At 45.9% G+C, this 13232-nt stretch overlaps 1 protein-coding gene across 2 annotated transcripts in view; it reads right to left on the bottom strand.

The window, feature by feature from the left end:
• Nucleotides 1-13232, bottom strand: part of ADGRL1 (adhesion G protein-coupled receptor L1) — a 465551-nt gene that overhangs the window by 235615 nt on the left and 216704 nt on the right. For both annotated transcript variants that reach the window (XM_069766790.1, XM_069766789.1), the window contains exon 2: nt 8471-8604. In XM_069766790.1, the coding sequence (XP_069622891.1) occupies nt 8471-8540 (70 nt within the window). In that variant the 5' untranslated portion in view covers nt 8541-8604. The remainder of the gene's footprint in view (nt 1-8470; nt 8605-13232) is intronic.

Raw genomic sequence — 13232 nt, 5'->3', positions numbered from 1 at the left:
GACTCGTCTGGCTACCCAAAATGTAGATGATCTAACCTTCATTAAAATGAACCACAACTGGATTTCAAAATCTTTTGCCCCACCCTGCCCGGCTGACACCTAGCTTTCCTATGAAAAGGTCTTGCCTGTGGACTATTCTGAATGACTTTTCCAATCTCGTAATTTTCTTCACCTGATTGTCCAGCATACGACATGTTTCCACCTCACGAAATGGCCAAACTCCCCACACGGGGCCGTGCTATCGCCACTTTGCGCTTGGACCCTTGAGAGTGCTGTTTGTCTGAAGAGGTGGGTGTGGCCGCTTTTGGTCGACGGCACTGCCACTGGGTCCCTCATAGTACAATAAAGTGTCTCTGGCGGTGGTGGTGCGCACCCAACGTCAGACACACCGTTGTAATATGAGGGGCCCTGTGCCTGTACCGCCGGCCACAAGACAGTTCCCCCCCCAGCTCAAACAGTGCTCTACCACTAGCAAAATTATCTCTCACAGCTTCACCAATGTGTAGTCTAGGCGCTGACATCCTTCAATGCCTGGCACTGACAATACCATTGTTTTGACATTTTTGTTATGTTAGGCCTTCGAAGCCTGTCTGCGGTCCCTTCTTTCTACAACTACTACACTGACCAGGCCACTGCTGGCCGTGTTACCCTGGAACCAATTTAAAAGTGCCTACAGTCAGCCCAATTTTGTTATGTTAGGCCTTCGAAGACTGTCTGCCGTCACTCCTTCCACTAGACTTCCACTGACCATACACTGCTGCCCATGTACCCCTGGAACCAATTTAAAAGTGCCTACAGCCAGCCCAATTTTGTTATGTTAGGCCTTCGAAGCCTGTCTGCGGTCACTCCTTCCACTAGACTTCCACTGACCAGACCACTGCTGCCCGTGTACCCCTGCAACCAATTTAAAAGTGCCTACAGCCAGCCCAAGTTTGTTATGTTAGGCCTTCGAAGCCTGTCTGCGGTCACTCCTTCCACTAGACTTCCACTGACCAGACCACTGCTGCCCGTGTACCCCTGGAACCAATTTAAAAGTGCCTACAGCCAGCCCAAGTTTGTTATGTTAGGCCTTCGAAGCCTGTCTGCGGTCACTCCTTCCACTAGACTTCCACAGACCAGACCACTGCTGCCCGTGTACCCCTGGAACCAATTTAAAAGTGCCTACAGCCAGCCCAAGTTTGTAATGTTAGGCCTTGGAAGCCTGTCTGCGGTCACTCCTTCCACTAAACTTCCACTGACCAGACCACTGCTGCCCGTGTACCCCTGGAACCAATTTAAAAGTGCCTACAGCCAGCCCAAGTTTGTTATGTTAGGCCTTCGAAGCCTGTCTGCGGTCACTCCTTCCACTAGACTTCCACAGACCAGACCACTGCTGCCCGTGTACCCCTGGAACCAATTTAAAAGTGCCTACAGCCAGCCCAAGTTTGTTATGTTAGGCCTTGGAAGCCTGTCTGCGGTCACTCCTTCCACTAGACTTCCACTGACCAGACCACTGCTGCCCGTGTACCCCTGGAACCAATTTAAAAGTGCCTACAGCCAGCCCAAGTTTGTTATGTTAGGCCTTGGAAGCCTGTCTGCGGTCACTCCTTCCACTAGACTTCCACTGACCATACACTGCTGCCCATGTACCCCTGGAACAAATTTAAAAGTGCCTACAGCCAGCCCAAGTTTGTTATGTTAGGCCTTCGAAGCCTGTCTGCGTCCCGTTCTTTCAACTACAACTACACTGACCAGGCCACTGATGGCCGTGTTCCCCTGGAACCAATTTTAACTTGCCTACAGCCAGCCCTATGTTATTATGTTAGGCCTTCGAAGCCTGTCTGCGTCCCGTTCTTTCAACTACAACTACACTGACCAGGCCACTGATGGCCGTGTTCCCCTGGAACCAATTTTAACTTGCCTACAGCCAGCCCAATGTTAGGCCTTTGATGCCTGTCTGCAGTCTACCCCTTGAACCAACCTAATAAAATATTTAAAAAATTAATTTGATTATAAAAAATAAGATCGTGTTGAGATCTCAAATGCAGACATTTTAACAATCAAAACAAACACACAACAAATATCTGGAACTGTACTACAAAGGTCCAACAGCTACAATTTCTTTCTCCTGCAAGAAGTTAACTGAAAGTTTTTTGGAGTTGTTAACACAGATATGGCATCCACCGAGTGTTGTCCTGTCGCGTCTCCTTTAAATTATTTCCAATAAGATGTTAAACTATTAATTTAATAAAATCAATAATTAAAAAAATAATTGAGTAAGTCAAAAGCACATTGCAAATAAACATTAATTACAAATCAAGAAGCATGGCGCGTCCGAGGGTGAGTAGATACCGAATAAGAATATAATCACCCTCGGACGCGCAATGCTTATTTACAACAGCCTTCCTTCCTAAGAATCAGCCCTTTCGTGGTGTAGAGAGAGGTTGTGTTACACTCCAAGGTGTTCCCCGGGTTGCCTTTCATGAGCTTCGATCTTCCGGCTCTCGTTTAGTAGTTGGTGGAAACTACGCTGCATTAGGCCTACAAATTTGGTATGGGGTGTAGAGACAGGTTGTGTTACACTCCAAGGTTTTCACCAGGTTGCCTTTCCTGAGCTTCGATCTTCATGCTCTCGTTTAGTAGTTGTAGAAAAGTACGCTGAATTAGGCCTACAAAATGGGTATGGGGTGGAGAGAGATGGTGTGTTACACTCCAAGGTGTTCCCCAGGTTGCCTTTCCTGAGCTTCGATCTTCCGGCTCTCGTTTAGTAGCTGTTGGAAACTACGCTGCATTAGGCCTACTAATTGTGTATGGGTGAAACAGTGGCGCATCTGCGGTCCCTCCTTCCACTAGGCCTCCACTGACCTGTCTACTGCGGCCCGTGTACCCCTTGAACCAACCTAATAAAATATTTAAAAAATTAATTTGATTATAAAAAATAAGATCGTGTTGAGATCTCAAATGCAGACATTTTAACAATCAAAACAAACACACAACAAATATCTGGAACTGTACTACAAAGGTCCAACAGCTACAATTTCTTTCTCCTGCAAGAAGTTAACTGAAAGTTTTTTGGAGTTGTTAACACAGATATGGCATCCACCGAGTGTTGTCCTGTCGCGTCTCCTTTAAATTATTTCCAATAAGATGTTAAACTATTAATTTAATAAAATCAATAATTAAAAAAATAATTGAGTAAGTCAAAAGCACATTGCAAATAAACATTAATTACAAATCAAGAAGCATGGCGCGTCCGAGGGTGAGTAGATACCGAATAAGAATATAATCACCCTCGGACGCGCAATGCTTATTTACAACAGCCTTCCTTCCTAAGAATCAGCCCTTTCGTGGTGTAGAGAGAGGTTGTGTTACACTCCAAGGTGTTCCCCGGGTTGCCTTTCATGAGCTTCGATCTTCCGGCTCTCGTTTAGTAGTTGGTGGAAACTACGCTGCATTAGGCCTACAAATTTGGTATGGGGTGTAGAGACAGGTTGTGTTACACTCCAAGGTTTTCACCAGGTTGCCTTTCCTGAGCTTCGATCTTCATGCTCTCGTTTAGTAGTTGTAGAAAAGTACGCTGAATTAGGCCTACAAAATGGGTATGGGGTGGAGAGAGATGGTGTGTTACACTCCAAGGTGTTCCCCAGGTTGCCTTTCCTGAGCTTCGATCTTCCGGCTCTCGTTTAGTAGCTGTTGGAAACTACGCTGCATTAGGCCTACTAATTGTGTATGGGTGAAACAGTGGCGCATCTGCGGTCCCTCCTTCCACTAGGCCTCCACTGACCTGTCTACTGCGGCCTGTGTACCCCTTGAACCAACCTAATAAAATATTTAAAAAATTAATTTGATTATAAAAAATAAGATCGTGTTGACATCTCAAATGCAGACATTTTAACAATCAAAACAAACACACAACAAATATCTGGAACTGTACTACAAAGGTCCAACAGCTACAATTTCTTTCTCCTGCAAGAAGTTAACTGAAAGTTTTTTGGAGTTGTTAACACAGATATGGCATCCACCGAGTGTTGTCCTGTCGCGTCTCCTTTAAATTATTTCCAATAAGATGTTAAACTATTAATTTAATAAAATCAATAATTAAAAAAATAATTGAGTAAGTCAAAAGCACATTGCAAATAAACATTAATTACAAATCAATAAGCATGGCGCGTCCGAGGGTGAGTAGATACCGAATAAGAATATAATCACCCTCGGACGCGCAATGCTTATTTACAACAGCCTTCCTTCCTAAGAATCAGCCCTTTCGTGGTGTAGAGAGAGGTTGTGTTACACTCCAAGGTGTTCCCCGGGTTGCCTTTCATGAGCTTCGATCTTCCGGCTCTCGTTTAGTAGTTGGTGGAAACTACGCTGCATTAGGCCTACAAATTTGGTATGGGGTGTAGAGACAGGTTGTGTTACACTCCAAGGTTTTCACCAGGTTGCCTTTCCTGAGCTTCTATCTTCAGGCTCTCATTAAATTGTGGTTAAATGGAACAACTGCATTTGGCGTACTAGTTGGTTTGGGGCCTACTATCGGTGTCTGCCACTCCTTGCTGTTCTCCTGGTTTCCTGTCCTGAAATTCCATTTTCAGCCTCTCGTTAAGTAGTTGTTAATGTTAGACTGCATTTGGCCTACTAGTTGGGTTGGGGCCTACTATCGGTGTCTGCCACTCCTTGCTGTTCTCCTCCACTGAACAAAGCTGTGCCGCCTGTTTACTACGGTTGCCAATTTTGAACTGCATTTCGACTACTTACTGATTTGGCCCTACTCTCTGTGTCAGCCTCTCATTCCAGTTGTCCTCCACTGCAATGCCCCCTGGTTATTCCTGTGTTACCAATTTTGAACTGCATTTAGCCCACTTTCTTCTTTGGGCCTATATCTGTGTTTCCACTTCATCGTGCCCATTGCCCAGCCAGTGATAGATGAGTCTGCTGGTACATTGACCCATAACGCAACATTCCCCGTGCACGCTACACAACAACATTGTGACCCTGCTGAAAGTCAGGTTGCTCTTCCCGCATACCATACCACCTTACACGGGGACAAAGAGGAAGGTGCAGATGAAAGTGCAGGTTCCTTCATCAGGTGGGGGGAGGAATACTAGTTGGCGACGTCACTGGCACAGGGCCTCTCATAGTACGCAAAAGTGTTGCTGCCGGTGGGAGGCGCCCCCGCCGTGCAAACACACCGCTGTACTTTGAGGGGCCCTGTGCCAGTGCCAATGCCAACGAGTGGGCCCCCCCTGCTTGCTCAGGTTCACAGCACTTGCAAAGTTGAAATACTTACCTCTCCCTGCTCCACTGCCGTGACGTGGTCCAGATTTCCTGGGCCCACTAATTACTTGAACCAGCCCTACCCCCCACAACTTTAGCCAAATGACCCCCAATTTCAAATGCCTTCCAATTATTATAAGGTAAATTACGCTTGACAAGCTTCATTAAGAAGAATAGATGGTTTTGACATTAAAATGGGCACTCTAGGTGTTTTCCTGGCCCCCACTCACTGCCGACTATGCTGCCCCATTGACTTGCATTGGGTTTCGTGTTTCGGTCGATCCCGACTTTACGTCATAATCGGCCGATTTCACTCGACCCGACTTTGGACATAGTCGGGTTTCGCAAAACCCGGCTCGACTCTAAAAAGGTCAAGGTCGCTCAACTCTACTCGTGGGTACATGACTAAGTGCAAATTGCATGTGTCCTTGGTGGGGGGGGGGGGGGGGGTAGGTTGCGCCAAATTAAATTCTTGCCCCGGGTGCCAGAAACCCTAGATACACCTCTGATAGACCCCCCACAGGCCGCCGCGAAGTACGAGAATCTCATTAACTGATAACTTCAAATACAGGTTAAGGTACCGTTACACTAAACGACTTACCAACGATCACGACCAGCGATACGACCTGGCCGTGATCGTTGGTAAGTCGTTGTGTGGTCGCTGGGGAGCTGTCACACAGACAGCTCTCTCCAGCGACCAACGATCAGGGGAACAACTTCGGCATCGTTGAAACTGTCTTCAACGATGCCGAAGTCCCTGGGTAACCAGGGTAAACATCGGGTTACTAAGTGCAGGGCCGCGCTTAGTAACCTGATATTTACCCTGGTTACCATTGTAAAAGTTAAAAAAAAAACAGTACATACTCACATTCCGATGTCTGTCACGTCCCCCGCCGTCAGCTTCCCGCACTGACTGTGTCAGCGCCGGCCGTAAAGCAGAGCACAGCGGTGACGCCACGGCTGTGCTCTGCTTTACGGCTGGCGCTGACAGTCAGTGCAGGGAAGCTGACGCCGGGGGACGTGACAGACATCAGAATGTGAGTATGTACTGTTTTTTTTTTAACTTTTACAATGGTAACCAGGGTAAATATCGGGTTACTAAGCGCGGCCCTGCGCTTAGTAACCCGATATTTACCCTGGTTACCAGTGAACACATCGCTGGATCGGCGTCACACACGCCGATCCAGCGATGACAGCGGGTGATCAGCGACCAAAAAAAGGTCCTGATCATTCCCCAGCGACCAACGATCTCCCAGCAGGGGCCTGATCGTTGGTCGCTGTCACACATAACGAGATCGTTAGCGGGATCGTTGCTACGTCACAAAAAGCATGACATTGCAACAATATCGTTAACGAAATCGTTATGTGTGAAGGTACCTTTGAACAACAACCACAAGACGGATTTCATCACCAGGTATCATTGCAATTAGTATAACGACACCAATCTGACACTGACTCTGGAGGTTACTGAGCACAATCCTTTAAGCCCCAAAGAAATCCTCTGACCATGCATCCATTTCAAACGTTTTGTAGCACCATTTACATGCTCTGGGCATATATTTGCTTTGTTTAAAATAACACACACAAAAAAATCACATTATTTTTGCCGCTTCTGCACAGAAAAGCAATGAATTTGCCTAATCAAGGCTTTGTGTGTAGGCAACTTTTTAGCCTCTGAGGGATGCCATACACTGTCACCTGTTAATATATGATCAGATTATGAAAAAACATATGTTTAATGCATATGTAGTTTTTTTGGCTAACATTGCTTGAAATAGTTAGAATACTTTTTTTTCCCTACTGTGATGTATTCCACTGCATGGAATTCGAGGGAAACATCCGTTTGAAGAGGTGTTGCCATGTTAGACATTTCTGGCAAATACACAGGACCACCATCTAGTGGTGTAAAAAAATAGAGTTGGCCGCACATGCACAGCGCTCTCCATTATCTTCTCTAGAAGTTCAGAAAATATCTGTGCATGCTCACTTGGATGTTTTTTTTTATAATTCATGTCGAAGTGAATGGATCCTAAACGTGATGTGAAACCATCCATATTAGATCCATATACAATGGATAGATGGCCAAGCATTCATCCGGCAGCTATTTATCCCGTCTCCTCCATACACAGAAGCGCTTAAAGGGACTCTGTCACCTGAATTTGGCGGGACTGGTTTTGGGTCATATGGGCGGAGTTTTCAGGTGTTTGATTCACCCTTTCCTTACCCGCTGGCTGCATGCTGGCTGCAATATTGGATTGAAGTTCATTCTCTGTCCTCCATAGTACACGCCTGCACAAAGCAATCTTGCCTTGTGCAGGCGTGTACTATGGAGGACAGAGAATGAACTTCAATCCAATATTGCAGCCAGCATGCAGCCAGCGGGTAAGGAAAGGGTGAATCAAACACCCAAAAACTCCGCCCATATGACCCAAAACCAGTCCCGCCAAATTCAGGTGACAGGTTCCCTTTAAGCTACTGAGTGCTCCTATGTTCTCACCAGTGCTGCCGAGTGCTCATGTGTTCTCTCCTGTGCTGCCGAGTGCTTGTGTGTTCTCTCCAAGATAAATGCTGTCAGGCTTCTCTGGCATCTCTGCAGTCTGAAATTGGACATAGTGGATCCTTATCTCACCCAACATCATCTGTTCGGTGAGAATCGGGAGTCCCCAATACACATTAGATTGTAGGCCAAGCCTGCTGACATCAGTGAGTTCAGCTGACATTAGTCTAATGTGTATGGGAGCCTTAAATGACCATATGGCCAAGGCTGAAATCAAATGTCCATGTTTCATGGTCTGAATACAACCGATTGCAGGTCCCCTGACCAGAATTAATAGCCTCATAGGTATATATGAGTTTTATAATTTGGATGTTGAGACCAACGATGGATCCAGGCATTGTCATCCATGGCACAACAACAGGAGATCCGTGACAGAAATCTTAGCATCAGCCTTGACTTCCCGGCATGGATTCTCTTGCAAAACTCACATCAGATTTACCATAGGCAAATCCACGACATGTGAATAAAGCCCTACAGAGGAAGTGGTTGTGACGGTCTTGGAAGAGGAAGAGTAGACTTGAGGTTCTTCCTCCTTGAATTATAGGCACAATTTCCTGAGCTGGCTCACAGATCCATTGATTTACTGATTGCCACATCAGGAGTCTGGGACGAATTTTTCGAGAACAACAAATCACATAATAAGCCATAGTAGGATCTCACCTTGTGTAGAAGACGTCAACAATATGGCGGCTGAACAGAGACCCCACAAAACCAGCCAGACCCCCGCCATACCGCTTGACACAACCCTGTCACTGATCGCTCCTCTGTAACATCACCTCGCCAACTGGAGAGCTCTGCAAGGAGAACAGATAGATGGGAACATGTTATTATTGTACGAACACTGTCCATTATTTTAAGTTTGCCAAAAAGAAAAGTGTGTGGACATCATGTTGGGAGCTTGTTTTCTGAAACTGACATTTGCATTTGTGGTATATGATCAACATATGATTTGGTCCCCGATGTCCAAAGTAACTTCAGAGCTGCAATGGTTAACAAAAACTGACTCCAATAGAAAGGAAAGACTGAGAAATCCTCCAGTGCTGGTGGATCACCGAGAGAAGAGATCACAGGGCAGATGGCACATATTATATGTGTGAGAGAAGGCAAGGCAGGCTCCAGCCGATCCCCATCACCCCAAAGCAGATAGTAATAGCGCCTGCGCCCAGAGTCGCCCTCTGGTATCTCTCAGCCATATCCTCCTCTCATTCTCCCTGCAGAACAACCTCCCCCTTCCTCCACACAATCCACCAGTGTCCCCGAAGAGCTACAATCACCCACCACATCCATCTATATCTATCTATCTATCTATCTATTATATATTTATCTATCACATATCTATCTGTAAGGGGTCACAAAGACTGGTACACTTCCCTACCCCTTTAAGTACGTCCCGGTTGCTGCACTGTGAAAAGATAATTTCGTTTTGCTATTTATATGGTGTCTTCTACTGTTATATGAATGTTTAATACTACTATGTATAGTGTTTTTCTATAATTGTATAGGGACAGTGTAGTACCTTAGTTGGGCCACAGGATGGGTACATTATAAATAGTTGATTGGAGGAGTTTACTGGGGTAAGGCAGGGAGAGTTTCATGAGTCAGAGGGGCTAGGGGGCCCAAACAGCTTGGGTGGGCCTTAGATCCCGAGCTACCCAGTATCTCCGTAACGTTATAAGTGAGAAGCCCAGCCATACAAAGCTATGGGGGGGGGGCCAGAAGTACAGAGCAACAGTGTGCCAGCAGTGGTGGAGAAGAGGTCACAGCGGCGGTCAGAGCAGTACGGGGACACAGGTGGCTCTATAATGTGGCAGCTCACTGCATGGGCTGATGCCCTCAGATCTGTTGCGAAACAGACAAGGGAATACCTGATCGTAGTGAGTCTGAACAGGGAGGACGCTGCATTACCGCAAGAGATGGTAGGACCCGGGCACGTACTGAAGACCAGAGGAAGAGGTGCAGGGAAAGTGGAGAATAAGGACTATATGGAACCCTATGTTGTTGTTGTGTTAAATAAGGATGTTCTGCGAAGAGAAACAAGTAAAGTTTTGCATATTAAGTTACAACTTGACTGTGTCTCTGTTTGTGCTAAAACGTATGGAGAAGACCTCCAGCACCCTGGAGGAGAACCTGAAGAGATGGAGAACAGAGAGACAGGTACACTGATTAAGGGTATGTGCACACGTCAGGATTTCTTGCAGAAATTTCCTGAAGAAAACCGGAAATTTTCTGCAAGAAATCCGCATTTTTTTGTGTGTTTTTTTCGCCTTTTTTTTAGCATTTTGCAAGCATAATTAGCTTGCAGAATGCTAAAGTTTTCCAAGCGATCTGTAGCATCGCTTGGAAAACTGACTGACAGGTTGGTCACACTTGTCAAACATAGTGTTTGACAAGTGTGACCAACTTTTTACTATAGATGCTGCCTATGCCGCATCTATAGTAAAAGATAGAATGTTTAAAAATAATAAAAAAAATTAAAAAAATGGTTATACTCAACTGCAGCCAGCCGATCTCCTCAGCGGCGTCCGTTCCTATAGATGGTGTGTGTGTGCAGGACCTTCGATGACGTCGCGGTCACGTGAGCGGTCACGCGACCAATCACAGAACCGAGACGTCATCGCAGGTCCTTCACACAGACCATCTATAGGAACAGAAGCGGCAGCATGCACCGCTGAGAGGCGGGAAGACACCGGGGCCATCAGAGGGTGAGTATATGACTATTTTTTATTTTAATTCTTTTTTTTTTTTTGACTAATTATATGGTGCCCAGTCCGTGGAGGAGAGTCTCCTCTCCTCCACCCTGGGTACCAACCGCACATAATCTGCTTACTTCCCGCATGGTGTGCACAGCCCCATGCGGAAAGTAAGCAGATCAATGCACTCCTAGGTGTGCGGAATCCCCGCAATTCCGCAAATTTAATGAACATGTTGCTTTTTTTTCCGCAATGCGATTTTTTCGCGGAAAAAAAAGCAACATTTGCACTAGAAATGCGGAATACACTGTAATTAATAGGAGGCATATGTAAGCGTTTTTTTCGCATTTTTATCAAGTTTTTATAGCGAAAAAAACATGAAAAATACTGAACGTGTGCACATGGCCTAAAGGACAGTCTTTTTATATGAAGGGAGACCAGAGCACGTAAGATCTAATATGCTTAGCCACGACTATGGCTCTGGTGCTCCCTCGCATATCTATCTATCTATCTATCTATCTATCTATCTATCTATCTATCTATCTATCTATCTATCTGTCACGTGGTTACTGCGGCAGTGTAGAGCCAGAAGACCACAGCGTCTGATTGCTCCTACTTCGGAGCGGAGAAGAAGCACTTCTCCTTCATTTTAGTGGTGTTTATTCCTTCTGGCAGAAAAAGGGATAATCGGCCATGTTGGAAATCTCTGAGCTCACAGGTGAACTCAGTTAGTCACTCCTTTTCCCTTTATAATATGGACTCTGATACAAATCCTTGTCAGAGCTAGCATTTGCTGCATGGCTTCAGGAGGGAGAGATGTTCATTTGAGAAGGAGTGTTGGAGGAAGTTATCTGTGACTGTTGCTTGGTTTGTGAGTGTGGTAATTCCTTATCCTCTATTTTGTCTTATTCGCCTACCTCTACTCTCTGGTGCATTCCTCTGTTATATGTGAGTGAATATTTTACATGCCTGGAGTTTTCCTTCAACCCTTGCTTGTGTTGCCTTGTTTGTCGGATTGGCGTACTACGGTGCAGAGTAGTGCCCCTCTTCCCTGGGTGGAGGAAGATAACAGACAGCGGGCTAACTCAGGAGATAATGCAAGGGTGGAGGCCCTGGCATCTTCATCTCCAGAAGCACACCAGGGACTAGGACGAACTAGGGTGCCCCCTAGTGTTAGGGACAGGGAAGGAGCCCCTGGTCCCGGGTCACCCGGCAGCTGAGTCATGACATTAGCTCTGACCAGGAAGGGGACGGACTTCCCCAAGTGGTCCAGTCCCGCCAACGATGCATTTAATACTTTGAAGAGGTGTTTTTCATGTGCACCGATTTTTATACAATTTGACGTCTCTCAGCCTTTGAGGCCAATGCGTCTGAGGTGGGAGTGGGGGATGTATTGTCGCAGGGTGCATCTCCTGGTAAATGGCAACTATGTGTTGCGTGCTGAGAAAAAGTTTACATTGATAACAGGGAACTCTTAGCAAATAGGCTTTTGAAGAGTGGTGTCTTTTTTTGGAGGGAGCAGTTCACCCAGTTATGGCAATCACAGATCATAAGAACCTGGTATACTGTATTTGTAATCGGCGAAACGTCTAACACCTCGACAGACAAGATGGGCATTGTTATTGACCAGGTTTCATTTTTTGTCACATATAGGCCAGGGAACAAAAACATTAAGGTCAATGCCTTATCTCGTTGTTTTCCTGGGGGGAAGAAATAAGTGTGAACCGGTACCTATTCTTTAATAAGGGGTGTTTATGGCGTCTATATGCTACAATCTGGAAACAAAGGTTGTTGACGCTCAGGGGGACGCCCCTGCTCCCTGTCCACTTGGTAAACTATTTGTTCCTGTTAATCACTGTCTTAAAGTCCTTAGCCACCCTCAAGATTCAGTGTTGGCTGGACACCCTGGAAATAAAGCCACCACTGATCTGCTTACTCAGCATTTTTGGTGGCCAGGTGCTCATCAGGAAGTTCAGGATTATGTAGCCGCCTGCAGTGTCTGTGCGCGTTTTAAGATCTCTCCTACTTGCCAGTCGGGGGTTCTCCAACTGTTGAAAATTCCCAGTGAACCTTGGACTCACTTGTCGGTTGATTTTTATCACGGATCTTCCTGTGTTAGTAGGGAATACTGTAATACTGGTGGTGGTAGATAGATTCAGTAAAATGTATCATATTATCGCTTTGCCAGCTTTAGCGAACGCCAAATCCCTGGCACCAGTTTTCGTCAGGGAAATAATTAGATTATATATGATCCCAACCGAAATTGTTTCTGATGGCTTCAGGAGGGAGAGGTGTTCATTTGAGAGGGAATGTTTGAGGAAGTTATCTATGAGTGTTGCTTGGTTTGTGAGTGTGGTAATTCCTTATCCTTCTCTATTTTGGTTTATTCACCTACCTCCACACCCCAGTGCATTCCTGTTACATGTGAGTGAATATTTTGTATGCCTGGAGTTTTCTGTTAATTCTGATTTGTGTTGCTTTGTTTGTCGGGTTGGTGTACTACGGTGCACAGTAGCATCCCTCTTCCCTGGGTGTGGGAAGAGAACAGATGGAGGGCTAACTCAAGAGATAAGGAAAGGGTGGAGGCCCTGGCATCTTCACCTTCAGAAGTTTCCCAAGGACTAGGGAGAGCTGGGTGTCTCTTAGCGTTAGGGACAGGGAATGAGCCCCTGGTCCCGGGTCACCCGACAGCTGTGTCGTGACACTATCAATCAATCTCATACCTATCTGTC

The sequence above is a fragment of the Ranitomeya imitator genome, chromosome 4 (genome assembly GCF_032444005.1).
Source record: "Ranitomeya imitator isolate aRanImi1 chromosome 4, aRanImi1.pri, whole genome shotgun sequence".
NCBI classification, from domain to species: Eukaryota; Metazoa; Chordata; class Amphibia; order Anura; family Dendrobatidae; genus Ranitomeya; species Ranitomeya imitator.
This window is presented reverse-complemented; position numbering and strand designations above follow the sequence as displayed.